This window comes from Mustela erminea, chromosome 8, assembly GCF_009829155.1.
Source record: "Mustela erminea isolate mMusErm1 chromosome 8, mMusErm1.Pri, whole genome shotgun sequence".
NCBI classification, from domain to species: Eukaryota; Metazoa; Chordata; class Mammalia; order Carnivora; family Mustelidae; genus Mustela; species Mustela erminea.
Genome location: NC_045621.1, coordinates 98,364,845 through 98,381,176, shown reverse-complemented (window position 1 = coordinate 98,381,176; position 16,332 = coordinate 98,364,845). Strand labels below are relative to the sequence as shown.

Below are 16,332 nucleotides of genomic sequence, written 5' to 3'. Positions count from 1 at the left end.
AACATGGCTCTATTCATATTTGAATCTTCTTTCAGTAAATGTCAAATGACGGAAACAATGAGTGAGTGAGTCCAAGCTTCTATCCATCATGCCATGTGTGCTCACTCATCAACCAAAGTCAACATTGCTTGACTCCATTTTATTTCCTACAGAGGATATATATATATATATATATGAACGATTTTACTACAGCTGCCCTTCCTTGGTCAAGAATACAGGCCTTGCATAGTTTCTCTACCCTAATTCTTTTACTGTCTCAAAAACAATTATTCACGTAAAGGGCCCATCTCATTAAATACAGTAAGTACTCTGATGCTATTTACTTTCCATTAAAATAAAGTGGAGTCCATTTTTCTTAGGGCAAAATCCTGGAAGCCAGAGTTGTGAAAAGTGGTGTTTTTAAATCCAACAGCAGTGATTCATCTTGGGAATTAAGGTTTCTGATGAGAAAGAGCCTCACTATAGGGCCAGAGCCAACAGTTCCCCAATAGGGTCTCATCCATTACAGTCAGCATTAACTTGGATCTGCTATGCTAACTTAGGTTCCAAAACAGAGGGGCAAAGATTGTCTCTATTAGTACAGACTTTCCCCAACCCTAATATAAAAGACACTTATAATGCAAAACCTATTTTTGACTTACAGAAGCCACTCTTCCTCAAGAGGATTAGCATATCTGTTGTCACAATCCTTAAGGCCCCTGTGTCATCTCTCCACATGTTGTTTACATACTTTAAGTAAAATATTCAGTTTGGCTTAGGTCAAGGAGGACTAGTATGTCTCTGAACCCAAAAGTCAGACTGCATCTCTTGGGAAGACTAATGAGTTTATAGCCCCCTTTGTTCATTCACTCAAAGAGTCTTAACTGAATGCCTGCTTTCACTAGATATTAAGCTAGGCACTAAAATCACCAAAAGTAAAAGACAGAAACCCTTTAAGAGTTAGCAGAAAGACTTACATGGAAACAAATAATTACAACTCAGCATGCACTAAGGAGATTACATGAGAACATAGGTGACTAGTTGAGACCCTTACTACTGCCCAAGGGAATCAGAGTACTGAGAAAACTCTGCGATTTGAAGTAAAAAATAGGAGGTTATTAAAAGGACAATTGGGTAGAAGGGCAGATCAAGCAAAGGAAACAATGAGTCCAAAATTAGCAGAAATTCTTATACATAGTATAAGAGAATTTCTCCTCAATTCGTTGACCAATGCAGCTACTCTCAATAGCTTCCATTTTTGTATTTAAGCACTGTGATGAGTAACTGCATTTTTTATTGAATTAATCAGTCCTTTAGATAGCATTTAAACTCAATATTCTTCTTCCCCTACCTTCCTGGTACAGATCCATGATGAGATCTTGCAGATGTTACTACAATATTAGAAGATACTTTTCAGCTCCCTGGTGACTTCAAAATGAGTTTTTATCATCATTATAGTTAATAATAATTGCAAATAAAATTCTTAGCTTTTATGTCATAAAAATTGATTCTCACTATACAGTTCTCTATGAAAATGTCATATCCCTTAAAAATTGCTACTAGAACAAATTATAATACAAAGCACTTACATAGCATTTTTGTTTGGGGAGATAATTTAAGTTTATTGCCCTTCTGTTAGTGGGAAGAAAAGCCTGAACAGGGTTAATTGCCTTCCCCAAGGCCACATGATCCGTTGTGGTACACAGAGAACGGGATTTCAAATTAAGGATGACCCTCCAAAGGAAAACCTACCCAATCCTCCCTAAGCCCCCTTGAAGGTAGTGGGGTAGGCTTCATGCATTTGCTCTTTCTTCCCGATCCTAACTGTAAAAAAATAAAATAAAATAAAAATAACATAAGCTCTATGAAAAATTTCCAAGAGATAAGCCTGTTCAGAAGGTAAATGTCCAGCTTAAATTTAATTCTGCTTGTGTAACACCATGCTATGGCTGTCCAGGGGAGGTCAGGTTTAAAAATGATTGATTTTGTTTCAGTTGTGTTATACTGATTCCAATTGTATCCTACCAACCTGGAGCATATCCAAGGGCTAAAGAACATTAATAAATGAGAGGAGGAAGGTTAAGGTAATATTCCTGGCTACCACTGTTTTGCCAAGTTTCAGATGAAGCTGGCAAGAAGGGAGAAACTTTGCCAACATACTCTCTATATAGTGTGACTATCTCCCTGGTTACCAAAAGGTGTTGATTATCAAATGGCCTCAAACCAAGTCAGAGAATGGAACCATAGAAAGCCAAACAAAATGTCCATACATTTACTTTGAAGAAATATGCTGTGAATTTAAAAGACATAGTGAGGTTTCCAATTAAATATTACCGATTAAACAAGATCTGAAATATTTATTTAGCTCACTTTAGAACTGAGAGACCTTACCAGTCACTTAATAATCAACAAATGTATATTCGAAGTCTACTGTGTGAAGGCTTTGTAGTAAGAAAGCCCTGTGAGGGATAAAAGAGATAGACCTGAAGAGATCTCAGCTCTCACAGAATGCTTGTTATTAAATGATCATATGTATCTTCTGAAGTTGTTCAGACTCCATCCATGATACATAAACACAGATAATTCTTATAAGCAGACTACAGAACAAGTTTGTTTTATTTTGTAATTCTTTCGCTTAGGGTTACTGAAGCCTAAGTAGTCACTAAATCACCCAGAGGGCTTGTGAAAATGCAGGTTGATAGTCCCTACCCCCAGAGTTTCTAACAGACAAGGTCTGGTTAAAGCCCAAGAATTTGCATTTCTAACAGGTTCACAGGGGATGTTGATGATGCTGGCCCAGGGACCACATTTTTAGAAGCACCATTTTATCTTATATAGAAATATAGCATCTTATCCATGCTATATTTGTAGAATCATGCCTTTTCAGTGAAAATTAGTGATTTGTCATCACAAAGTTGTCATCAGGAATATCTTTACTGCCTGACCAAAACAAGAATTTCCAGAAAATTATTAACACCTGTTTTTCCAAGAAGCAAATGAAGTAATACTATTTTCTGAAATAGTTGCAATTTACCTAGAAATGCATTATACAACAATACCTCTTCGAAGTAAAACTTGCTATTCAAACACTAAATATCAAGTTAAAGAAAAGAAACTATGTATTTTTTTTCTTTTATTTATTTTCAGCATAACAGTATTCATTATTTTTGCACCACAGCCAGTGCTCCATGCAATCCGTGCCCTCTCTAATACCCACCACCTGGGTCCCCCAACTTCCCATCTCTAAGTGGCAGGGGAAACTATGTATTTTATTAAGAAAAAAGTGAGTAAAACAAAAGGAGCCAAATGTATTACATTGTCACTCTTTACTAAAAAAATAAAATAAAAACATTTAATGCTTCCTTTAAAAACAGTATGATTTATAGTCATTTGAAATAAAATTATCCTATAGTCTTTTAAATTGTAAATACTTGGCATAAATGCAAATTGTAAATGACAATAAATTGGTCATCAGCAGAATTTCTAACTTGTGGTCCTATTCATGTGTATCACAGGCTGTGATTTTTGCCTTAACCATATGAGGAAGCTGTGTCAGAATAATTAAAAAAGATGTAGACCATTTCCAAGAGAGAGAAAACAATTCTTCCACACACGATATTCCTCACTCTAATTTTTTGTAAGTCTTCTCTTTTGGCTTCAAATATCACCACTTAAGAGAATGGCCCATTCTCCTAACATTGAAGAAAAATCTGTACCTTGCCAAATGGAACTGTAGGGTTTACTGAATACAGATGATAACTCTTTCTTGAGTGTGTCTGAGTCTGTGTTGAGATCATAACGTAATAAAATTTCTTTCTTTTTTTTCCTTACGACTAAAGTCCTTAGGCTGAAGACCAAGGAGACTCTCTAAGACAAAATACAATATAGAAGCATATTATAACTTTTGCTTTTAGAATTTCATGTAAGAGTGAAATTGGGGGGCAGTACATTTTGCACATTGTAATGACATAACGAGGTGGAGTTTTTCTTATATACTCTCTATATTTCTAAATTTTTGTAGATGTAATTATGAAATACTCTTTAAGACTAAATGCAACACCATGTGAAATACAGACCTGGTGCCCATCCTATAAGCTGGGAGTGTGGAATTACCAACCAGTAAAAATTAGTGCCACCTGGTACAGTGTCACCACACCAACTCATCACATTGTCATATCCAAAATACCAACTGCTAAAGACAGAAGTCATTTTCTAATGACCATACCTTCAAGCCTACAGATTTAATAAAATAGAATGCACACATGAGAAGATTTTCATTCTCTTTTACTTCCTAATTTTATCTCCTGTTTCATACGCAACAATTTTGGTTGGGCCTGTGGATTAGAGGTGGTAAGGGGAAAATGTATTTGCACAACACTTTAATATTACAATATAAAAGGCTGTCAAAATTGTCACGAAACATATTTTCTCATAGAGAATCTACTCTGAAGACCATGAAAATCTTAAACACACCTTCAAATATGTTTTGTAAAAAGTTGTAGCTACTCCTCCCGTAGAAGGTACTTCTGGGATCATTTTTTACAAAGATCACAAGGAACCTGAGTGTGAAGGTAGTGACAGAATAAGCCAGGCAGGCCTTAAAAAGGGAGAAGGGAAATAGACTAACATGAAAGGGTCACTAGATGGGAAAGGGAAAGAAATACTGTGTACCATAGTTTGGAGTTTCCATTATAAAATAAAATACATAAGATTCCTGATCCAGGAATCACCAATCCTAAGGATTCACACACAACTTCCAACTTCAAAGAAAGGATAAAGGATGGACAATTCTTCTACTACCCTGAAACATACATGGGTGCTAGACTTCTACTAGAATATGAAAGAAGGAAAAATTTTTCATTTTTTAAGGTAAAGTTCTAAATTTGTAATTCCATGGGGGGGGGAAGTAAACCAAGTTCAGAGATATGACTGGAAGATTTAATTTGCTTTCAGTTTAGCCAAGAGAAGATAAAGCCAAGCTTGTTGCCCAAAATGGGGAAAAAATTTCAGAAATGAAGTTTATAATAAGCCAAGATTAGATCTGTATTTAGCATTCCCAGATTGTCCCTGAAACTTTCCATTACAGATCTCAGAGTAAAAGATCCTTTTTTTAGAGTGCTGCTACCTTGACGGTAAGATTTGTAATCATTTCAAGAAAAGCTTTATTGCTTTTCAAGCTCTGAAATGGGAGCGGGTTTTATGAGTGCATTGCATTCAACATTTCCTCCAAAGTGATCTGAAAACACACCTGACACCTTTATTTGACTTCTGTTGCTCTGTTCTCTCGTATCAGTTTTGACTATAGGGACATACCTGTTCAAGTACATCAGGAGAAATGTGTCAGAGACTGGTTGAGCTGGAGAATGGCCAGAATGACAAAAACAAATGTCAAGCGATCTGAATAACGTTGACCACTTTATTCCATTATGAGTCCTCCCAACCCCTCCTTCTTCAGCTCTGCCACCACCGTGACCACAAACAGCCTTCACTGATAATAGTCGCTAAATTTGACTCACTGCAGATATCATCACTTTTAAACTTCAGGTGGGGAAAAGACATACAAACACACCTGGGCTTTCTCCTCCCACATATTTTGGCCTTTAAAGCTATTTTTAGCCAAAGCAATTCATTTTTGTTCATTCTCATTGCATTCTTTTTAGCAGTAGTTAAACTGTCAAGAGAAGGAACAGCCAGCATTTACTACATTGGCAATGGTGGGGAACAATTCCTTAGAGGATTATTACACTGAAGGGGGGAAAGTCCCTGGAGGTTTTAGAATTTTTAAAATGGAACAATTTACAACTTATTAAGTATCTGGATATTTCTGAAGCCCCAAAGTGGGTCATTTATCATTATCTGCAGTCCAATCAGCTTTCATAAGGGAGTTTTGTTTGAAGTTTTCAAATAGTAACTTTAAGAGTGAGGGGGAAATTAACTCTAAAAAAATCATGCTTGAAAACAAGATAGATTCCCAAAATGCAAAAAGTCTTTTCAGCTCCAGTATCTAATAGCTTTCCCAAAACCTCTCATCTTAGGGTTTTTCCTTAGGCTGTTACTACATTTTTTTCATAGGCTAATGCATTACCTAAATATAGATAGCCATTTTTAGTATAAATTCCAAAAGCCATAAATGTTTCATAATTGAGCACATAATCTGAAGTAACAGAGCTTTTCCACTCATCCCCTTTTACTGTTGCAAATTGGAAAATACTCAAGTAATTACTCCCTTAATAGTTCACTGCTTGCAACTTTATATACTTTATGAACATCACAAGCATCTTTTGCTCCCCAGAGCTATATGGAAGGGGGAGGGGAGCATAAAAGAACTTAACTTGTACAATTAACCAAATCATCCATTGCTTTGATGCAAGGTTTCTTCATTAAGCCATTAATATAATACATTGCTAAGTGGTAGGTTGTCCAATTTTTATGATGCCTTTCATTTCAATTCAATGGCTGCAGTTAGAATGAAGAAAAAAAAAAAAACCGTCATCTGCAAGATCAGCAAGATGATGCAAAACCCTTACACTAGAAACATTTTTTTCTGCCTCCACAATTTGTCTGAGGGCAGTCAATGCCAGAGCACCAATAAGGGAAATGATTGTAAGTCCCAGAAAGTAGCATTCATTTGTCCTTACCCAATAATAAAAGGGCAAGTAAAACATTTGATTCCTATGACCTCAAACACTTAAACAGAAAACCACTGGTCATTTTATGGTTTTCTAAACATACCCAAAGGTAGACAGCCAGTTTGTAATTCTATACCACTTTAGCCTACAGCACATGTTTTTGATCAGAGTTTATATATCACAATGCGGAGTGTCATATATGTACTGTTTAGTCATTGTTCAGCGATGGTATGCTTACTTAAATGACAGATGTGGGAATCTAACACGCACAAAAAAACTTATATCTAAAGCACAACATTTTACTTTTAAAGTTGGACACAGTACAAAAAATTCAATGCTCAGAAAGATGTTGCTTATGCCATTAGAGATAGTGTAAATTATCTCAATTTGAATTTTTTATGATTTCAGTTAACTTTATGAATTTATATATGATGAAAGTATAATTACATATCATTTTATACATCCTGGATACCTCATTGCTTTTAAAAAAATAACTGCAGATAAATGGAGTTCAGTTTATGGTCTATTTATAACTGAAAGACTGACCAAGGGTAGGTAAGTTCACAAGAAAAAACTTACTGCTACAAATTACATGTTTAAATTATAGTCTATGCAGTATTTTCAAAAGCCTGAGATATAAAACAAAAGTAATATAATCATAAAAAGCCAGTCATGTCAAATTTTAGAATCTCAATAGAAGATATGCAATTGTATATGAATTAAAGATTGCAGTAAGTAAAAATGATCGATCAGGTTATCAGTTTTTTCCATAAAAGAGTTCCCGAGTAGCCCATCACTTCCCCCCAGGATGCAAAATATTCACACAGATGAACTTCAAGATAAAATAAATCCTCCATTGGGTTATTATAAGTCTGGTTATTTATAAGTCTCCATGTAAGTAAGAACATCAAAATAAGAACAAAGAGGGTAGCATAAACATTACTTAAAATTAAAACAGAACAGTCAAATTCTGAGCTTGGTCCTTTTCTTTTAACCATATCAGACAAGTCTCAAATTTAAAGCAAGCACTTTTATTAAAGAGCACCCCCAATCACCTCACTGGCTTTGAGTTACATGATGGCATATATAAGAGCATACGTTTGTATACTCCCTCTGTAGACTTTTAAACACTCTCACTATAGTTGCTTTAGTATAACCAACAGTTTAACACTCATAATGATGAATATGCTTTACTTTGGAAAGGATATGAAGTCCCAAATCCATGTGGCAAAGAAAGGTTGTTATCAAATTTGTATTCAATTTAATATTATCTGTTTCCAGCAATTTGCAAATTCTTCACCGATTTCATTAAGAAAACTGACATGGAATTAAAAACTCCTCTAAAAGCTTAAAGCTCACTAAACTTTCTTCCTGAAATATACCACTGACAGATTCTCAGTCAAAAAAGTAAAACTCATCAAGGTAAAAGAATTAAGTGAAAACTACTCTTCCCAGTTTATACACACATGCAAACAGAACCAAACTCTTCACTGAGATCCAACATTTAATTCAAACTTAAAGCAACGAGATATCTTTACTGTCGGTGCCCTGCCATACCAACACCCGTGTGTTCAGTAGATGAATGAAGATACATATGCAGAAACAGAGGGAAGAAGGAAACCTAGGTCCTACCTTGACTGTTTTGGAGGGTTGACACTTGATGTGATGGGACACGCTGGCCGTTTGGTTCATGTTTCAGGACCCCGGACAGCGCACGATCCTAGGTGGAGTTCCACGAGGAACTGGAGAGCAAGTCTCTTCTACTGGACTTGAGCAGGGGCTGCTGCTGTTGCTGTTGCTAGTGCTGTTGCTTCTGCTTCTGCTGCCGCTGCTGCTTTCTCACTCCGAAGGCTGAAACACTGTCAGATTGGAGGGATCTGTATCTCAGCCCTAAATAAAGCATTCATTTGGTTCATCAGTCTCAAAGCTCTTGACGATATGAAATAGAAAGCTACAGACTGTTTCAGTTCACTTGTACTGTACCTTTTCAGTACTGAGATGTGACAGCTTCACAGTACAGCCAATGATCTTGGCTCTCATTCTCCTTTCAAAGGGACAAATACCAGAAAACATACAGAGATCAATTGCAGTACCACAGTTTAAAGGGACACTCTCAACTCCCCTGCTTCTAATCAGTTTATCCTTTTTTTTTTTTTTCAAAAGAAATCTCTCTCTCTCCCTCTCTGCTGGATTTTTCTTTACCATAGTCCATTCTCATTCTGATAATAAATTTTGTTTCTTCCTAGGTAGTGTTTCCAGTCAAAACAGCAGTAAATGCTGGAAGGACCTGTTGCCTGGTTTAACACTGCAGGTTTTTACATAGTATGGCAAAGGATTTACATTCTCTATGGATATTTAAGAAATTCTTCAGTGACAGCCAGCTAAGATACCAATTCTTCTGTAAACCATGAGAAAGCTTATGGTATATAAAAAAAGTTTTCAGATACAATAGTTACTAGATGTTGCACCAAAACAAGAAAATCATTTCTTCTTTTCTTATTTTCAATTACCTTTTCCCTCAAGGTCATTCTTTAAAAATTCGCTGGGACAAACTAGTATTCAACTAGTATTCAACTAGTATTCAACTAGTATTCAACTAGTATTCAACTAGTATTCAACTCATGCCAGTCCAACTTCCCACATAGTTACCTCTCTGTCCCAAATGACATTTTTTTTTTTGCAAAATAAATAATAAATGCTTAGGAATAAGGTTTGTACAGAGTAGCCAGTTCCCATTGTCACACTGGCACCAACTAGTATGAATGTATCCTAGTTGGAAATAAGAGATCCCGTAGGCTTGACTTAATGGAGTATATTATTTTCCAATATCTATTATAAAGTATTGAGTGCAGCTTAAGCTAAGTGTGTATGTCTCATGTATTTTTGAAGACTAACACTTTTTTTCTCGTCAGAAATATACCCTGCTGGTGAAATGCCAAGTTTATAAGAGTGAACTGCACGAAGCTCTCAGCAAGCTTTATGAGTGGGCCAAGAACATTACGGATAGTGTAAGAAGAAATAAATGAGTGAGTTTGGTGACATGGTTAAATTTATACCTTATTCTTTAAAGAGTATTTCTTGTTCTGAAATAGGAAAAGGAGCTAAACATTTTGAACAGTAGTCCAAACATTTGAGAATGTCCCAAGAGTGGCAGTTCTTGCAGAACCACCACAGAGGTAAGGATTAGGCAGTAGCAAGATCAGGCAGTCTGAAACCAGAAAGGCTAACAGCAGGAGTAGTAGGGTAATGAAGGAAATTATGAACAAGACTATGCAGTCAATATAAAACAGGCAAAGTTTTGTCCAATCATCTGGGGTAGCAGTATCATAACAATACACTGAGCACAACCAGAGGACCAAGAAATCTTGTGATTTAAAGGTTAAGATTTTAAATCATAAATGTGGCTGAAATTTGGAGAACAGTGTGAAGATGCCTTAAGAAATTAAAAATAGAGCTTCCCTATGATCCTGCAATTGCACTACTGGGTATTTACCCCAAAGATACAGATGAAGTGAAAAGAAGGGCCATCTCTACCCCAATGTTTATAGCAGCAATGGCCATGGCTCCCAAACTGTGGAAAGAACCAAGATGCCCTTCAATGGCTGAATGGATAAGAAAGATGTGGTCCATATACACTAAGGAGTATTATGCCTCCATTAGAAAGGATGAATACCCAACTTTTGTATCAACATGGAGGGACTGGAAGAGATTATGCTGAGTGAAATAAGTCAAACAGAGAGAGTCAATTATCATATGGTTTCACTTATTTGTGCAGTATAACAAATAGCATGGTGGACATGGGGAGATGGAGAGGAGAAGGGGGTTGAAGGAAATTGGAAGGGGAGATGAACCATGAAAAACTATGGACTCTGAAAAAACAATCTGAGGGTTTTGAAGAGGCGAGGGGTGAGAAGTTGGGCCAGCCTGGTGGTGGGTATTGTGGAGGGCACATCTTGCATGGAGCACTGGCTTTGGTGCATAAACAGTGAATTCTAGTACACTGAAAAGTAATTTAAAAATAAAAAATTTTAAAAAAATAAAATAAATGTGGCTTATATTCTTGCTTACATTACATTTTTACTGCACAGTGATAATTTAAATAATATGTAAATTGAAAAAAAATATTTGAAATTTTAAAACATCATGTATTTGAAAATTATGAAAACTGAATCTCATTTGTGAGATGCAGCTAAATCAGTATTTGGAGAAACTCTATGTACTTAAACATCCATATTAGAAAAGCAGGAAGGCATAAAATTAATAATTAAGAAGCCAAATGTTGATCTCCAGGAGTTATAAAAAGAATGATAAAATAAACTCAATTAAGATAAAGAAGCAGATAATAACAAGAATGGAAAAAATTTAACGAAGTAAAAAGTAATACAAAACATATGACCCAATGAATAAGCCCATGAACATGTCAACATAAACTTAACAGTCTGATATCTCTAAAGAAATAAATATCCTACATCAGTAGGGTTGGCTCATCTCCTCTTTATTAGATATTACTTGGTAGCAGATATCTGAAGAACCTCCAAACTAAATACTTTGGGTAATCCAAGCAGAATGGCAAGGGCAGGACTGTCCTGAGGCACAGCGGGCAAAAGTTCTGGTAGGATCTCTCCCCCACATCATATGGTATAAAAGGAACCATCAGGATGAGAGCCAATATTTACAAGCCTGCCACAAAAAGGCATGGGCAGCTAGATTACAACCACTGTGGTAACATAAGAATTCATTGCTTTTCCAAAATTCTTTAAAACTCCTTTTCATTCCCACTTAGAAGGTAGATAGGATGATACAAATAAGACACTGGCATTATTATATATTGGTAAGTGACCAGAATTTACCTAAAATCATTTCCCAGTGTTGAATTTCATAAAAAGTGGAGGATGCACATGAAGAGAAAAGACATGACTAGTCTACACTATATACTCTCTATATCCCACACCTCTCATTATATCAAACTCTAAGTCCCTCGAAAATAAATGGTTCAGAACAAAATATATTACCCAAACCTCATTTTTGGTATTGTTTTTCCTGTTACATTATCATTTCATGAATCAAGAAAATTAAAACCATCATAATTTTAAAACATTTCTATTTCAAGCATATAGATTTGTCATAATTTTTTGAAATCTGCTGTGTCTTAATGTGTTCAGTTGGAATATACAATCAGAAAAGATAGAGATTTTAAAACTTTAGCCAAATGCTAAAAAATTATAAATACTGTTTAAGAAGTATACATTCATATACAATTATTCTAATTGGGATATATTTGGTTCAGTATGTTTAGTGTGAAAACAGCTGCAAAATTCCATCATAGCTTTTCACATGGTAGGATTTTTTTAAATGTTTAGATCTACTCAGGAAATACTATACAGTGAATCATAGTGAATTAGAAATTTTAGGCAATTTAATCTAAAGAACCAATTTTAGATTTAACCAACACTAGTGATAATCATATAAAAATATATTATTTTCAGGTTCGATAGTTTGTGGGAAATTAGGAATAAGTCCCTTTCAGCCTCCTCACAAAAAGACAAGAAAGATGCCTAGTAATTTTATGAAATTTAACTTCTGAGGTTAGTTGAACAAATATTGTTGGATCTTGGAAACAGAGAGCTAAAACTAGCTTAATGAAAATATTTCTTTAGAAAAACCTTGTCACACTGTCGGATAGACTCTACTACCAAGCACTTTGTCTATGATTCAGGCCCTATCTGCTCTAGCCCTCACCAGCTGGTCACCATAATGACCTACCAACTGCAGGCTTTGGCAACTCCAGTGCCTTAGTCAATTCAAATGCTTTCTGAAAGGCTATCAGGCTATTTCTTTGATATTTGTAGTCCATTATAAAGAATCCAAATTCCACATAAACATAGAGGAAACAAACTCCTCTTAACACCCATTCTGTATGTCTTGGTCTTCTGCTTGGCCTATCCACAGAGTCTCTTGCATTTCTCATTAGAAATGGAATGTAATTTCAAATCATCAGCTTCCTTTACTGGGAATGTAAGGCCTTCAGCTAACCTCTGCCTTCTGCCTCTTTCTCCACAAATGGCATCTGCTTCTGATAGCTCCTCAGCTTCAGATCATTCCCTGATTTCATCCAGGTAGATGTCAAGGCATAATTCTAATTCTTATGCTGTCTTTAGGAACGTATCTTTCCTAGAAGCAACATATATCAATCAAGACAAACAAGGTTATGCTACAATAATGAATAATGTCAAAACCTCAGTAGCTTAAAATAATGAAGGCTTATTTCTCATGATATTATATGTCAGTACTATGCTAGCAGGGAGGTTCTTCCTCTCTAAGAGAGCTCAAGCTGAGGGATAGTCCATCTTGATGTGAACTTCAATAATCAGCATGGCAGAGGGAAGTTTACATGGCAAATGATCCTCTCATTTAAAGGGTTCCACCCAGTAATGGCATATATCAACTCTATTTGCATTCCACTGGCCAAAGCCAGTTAATGGTCACAATCAAGTTTAGGTAATAAGGAAGTCACTTCACCACGTGCCCAAAGAGGAATGGAATCAGAATTGTAGTGAAGAGCCCTAATAATCACAACTCTTTTTCTGCCCTTGTTCTATATCTCAGAGCCATATGCCCCTCTATTCCAGTCAGCCTCTCAATGTCAATATGCTAAAATCTGAGGCTCTGCAACCCATGACAAGTTCATTTGGAAGAGATTATAGATAGATAAAAGATAGAACTTCCTTAGCTTATGTGTTCTATAACCAAGAGGGTTTTCATAGTATATTTTCTTGGGATATTCAAGGGTAGAACACAGATCTGTGCTAATCCTTTTTTGCAGGAAAATACCAGGGTTGAATATAAGCTAGTTTTGTGCATTTTTCTCCTGCTGGCATATACAACCCTGCAAAGGCTGGGGACTTTGGTTGCCAGCAGAGAAGTCAGACATGACAACATCCAGAGTACAGAGTACATATTCTTAACCATTCTGCTATACCAGGAAAAGACATATTCTTTTATCCTTCTAAGCATTGTAATTCCACTAACACGACAAAAAAGTGGAAGTCACAGTTTTCATTCTTTCAATAGGAATCATTTCAAGGTCTGCTTGAAAGAGCATAAGGATAGTACTATGAACTCTCAAGTAGCAAAAAATTCAAGTTTATGAGGAAAAAATAACACAGGTATCTAAACTCACTTCTAATTTAGGTGGTCAACTTCTGTATGACTCACTGTCTACAACCCACCTCTCCAGAATCCTGTCACACAATATTCAAACTAAACAATGTGTTCAAGGAATCAGAAAGATGGTAATTTATAAAGCTGTGGATATATGTCAATCTCTTCTGGGAAGCAGTTGCTTTACATTTTCAGTATGTCTTCCAATTTAAGTAATAGTGTTTTATTATTATCACTCATGTGGTACTGCCTAAAGCCAGATAGATGTGAGGAGGGATTAGAATTGATAAGTACGTGAAGTTATTACGTAGCTTGTGCCAGTTAAGCTCTTCAACTGGCTACCCATTTCTATATCCAGTAAGAACCAATCCAACAGCCATTGATTAGTATGAATTGTCCCTTTCTATATTTGTTTTTATTGGATTTGTTTTCCCAATTTTTTTTCACTCTTCTTTCCTTGTTTCATCTCTTACCACAAACTCCTTAGGCTGGATAATTGGCTGAACCCTGGTGTCCTTTTGTGATTATAATTTGCTCCTATCCTGAAGATTACCTGCTTCAAAGTACACTGGGTACATATTAAATATGTATAATATAGGGTATACAAAGGGTATATAACTGTCACAGATCAGTTGACTGACATTCCTGACAGATTTCACTTCCCCCTCTTTTTGTCAACCAGTACTAAACATAAACATCTCAAAAATTATTTCTTACCCAAAGTGGAGTTCCACACCAATGGAAAGACACCGCATTATCTCTGCTAATGTCATTCAGTCTTAGGCTTTCATTTTTAATGGTGACATTTATGTTTTGTAGAATAATTCTCTTTGCGAAACTGCCAACTGAAAATGTGATCCAAACCCTAAATTTATAGAACACCGAAATAGATAGACATGATTGCCTCATGAGAGATTTCTGGATCTCTCCTCACCTCTATTCCTCCAGTTAAAATAATTCAGCAAACAGGACCCCCAAAAGTGCCATAGAAATGTCCAGTTCTACATACAGATGCTTCCATGAATACAGAGAATACAGAGAAATAAACACTGGAGCTAACTCCTCATGTAAGCAAAAACAATTTCTGCTCTGCAATCGCTGACAAATGCCTTCAATAAATTCTTTCTATGGCCAAAGTCATAAATTACTGTGAAGACAGAAATGCACACATAAAATCCACTGCACTGTAGTTCCCCGGACACCTAGGAACTTCATCCAGTTTTGCTATTAGTGACAGTAGTCCCCCAAGCTACCCTACACTATTCTGAAGTTCCAGGATCCGACTATTAGGAACTTTGACTATAGCTCCCTGGTCACCCATTCCTCCTGATCTCAGTCCTTCCTGTTCTGAGGACTATCCCAACATATATGACCTGAATGAAATTCACATATAAGGCAGATAATTGATAAGCCCAAAAAAGCAATCACTATTACTATTTAAGGAGCTTTGGCAGGCATTCAGACCCGGATCCCACCGCATGCCACATGCTACTCAATCAGCAGAGTGAAGAACCACTGATTTACAGAACATAGTCTCCTCTCTTTTACAATAAACAGATAGTAAACACGTATCTTCAACTGCAGATAGTGCCCAACTAGGGGACTAACTTCTGTGATTGCAGCAATAAAGAGGTACCATTGCAGTTGTGGTTTGTAACTTTTGTATTTTGTACATTTTGTAAGAGAACAAAGCTATTTGTTTGGAAATTTTCTCCTATCTCAACTTAGGTCTTTTGGAATGAAAAATTCAATATTCATTCCTTTGGAATGAAAATCCAAGAAGTCTTGAAACAAAATTTTTATCAGCTTTGGATAATGCAATTAAGGGACCCAAATTCAAATGATCTCCTCTCCCATGCTAGCCATTGTGCCATTTCAGGAAGATCCTACCATCAAAACTAAAAGGATTACTTTTGAACTTCTCCAAAAAGATTGGAAATATGCTAATTTTATTCCCTCTCTGCCATTCCCAATCACTGGACACTCTTGCACAGTTGTTTAAAAGTTAAAGTTAGTTCTTGGGGTGCCTGGGTCACTCAGTTAAGCATAGGACTCTTGTAATTGCCTCAGGTCATGATCTCAGGGATGTGAGCTCATGCCCTTTGCTGGGCTCCACACTGGGCAGGTAACCTGCTTAAGATTCTCTCTCTCAGGTCCTCCTAGATGGCACAGTCAGTTAAGATTCCCTCTCTCCTTCTCCATCTTCCCCTCCCTCTCTTTTACTCTAAAATAAAAAAAATAAAGTATTAGCTTTTTCATCAATTTTTCTTCTGTATTTCTCCAAATAAAGTTAATCTTCCTTCACATGTTTTATCTTTGTCTCTTTTATGATATTAATCACATTCTGATTTTGGTAACTTAGTTTTATATTATTTCTATGTCTATTAACTTTCCCATAAGGTGTTTTTTTTTTAAGATTTTTTATTAAAAAAAAAAAACTAATGCAGCAAATTTCAGAAAAAATTCTGAGGGACTGGAATTCAGATTGCTGATTATAAGATCAGGATGACAAAGAAGAGCTTTCCATTTTCAATTTCAATTTGACAGACAGAGATCATAAGCA

At 36.0% G+C, this 16,332-nt stretch overlaps 1 protein-coding gene across 2 annotated transcripts in view; it reads right to left on the bottom strand.

The window, feature by feature from the left end:
• The window catches only part of DPP10 (dipeptidyl peptidase like 10), a 1,361,251-nt gene extending 1,352,553 nt beyond the window's left edge, over positions 1 to 8,698 (bottom strand). Inside the window, exons 1-2 of one of the 2 annotated variants that reach the window (XM_032353837.1) lie at positions 8,592 to 8,698; positions 8,241 to 8,498 (exon numbers count right to left, since the gene is read on the bottom strand). In XM_032353837.1, coding sequence (XP_032209728.1) covers positions 8,241 to 8,300 — 60 coding nt within the window. In that variant the 5' untranslated portion in view covers positions 8,301 to 8,498; positions 8,592 to 8,698. The other variant, XM_032353835.1, reaches the window with a different exon arrangement.
• Between the last annotated feature and the right edge of the window lie 7,634 nt (positions 8,699 to 16,332).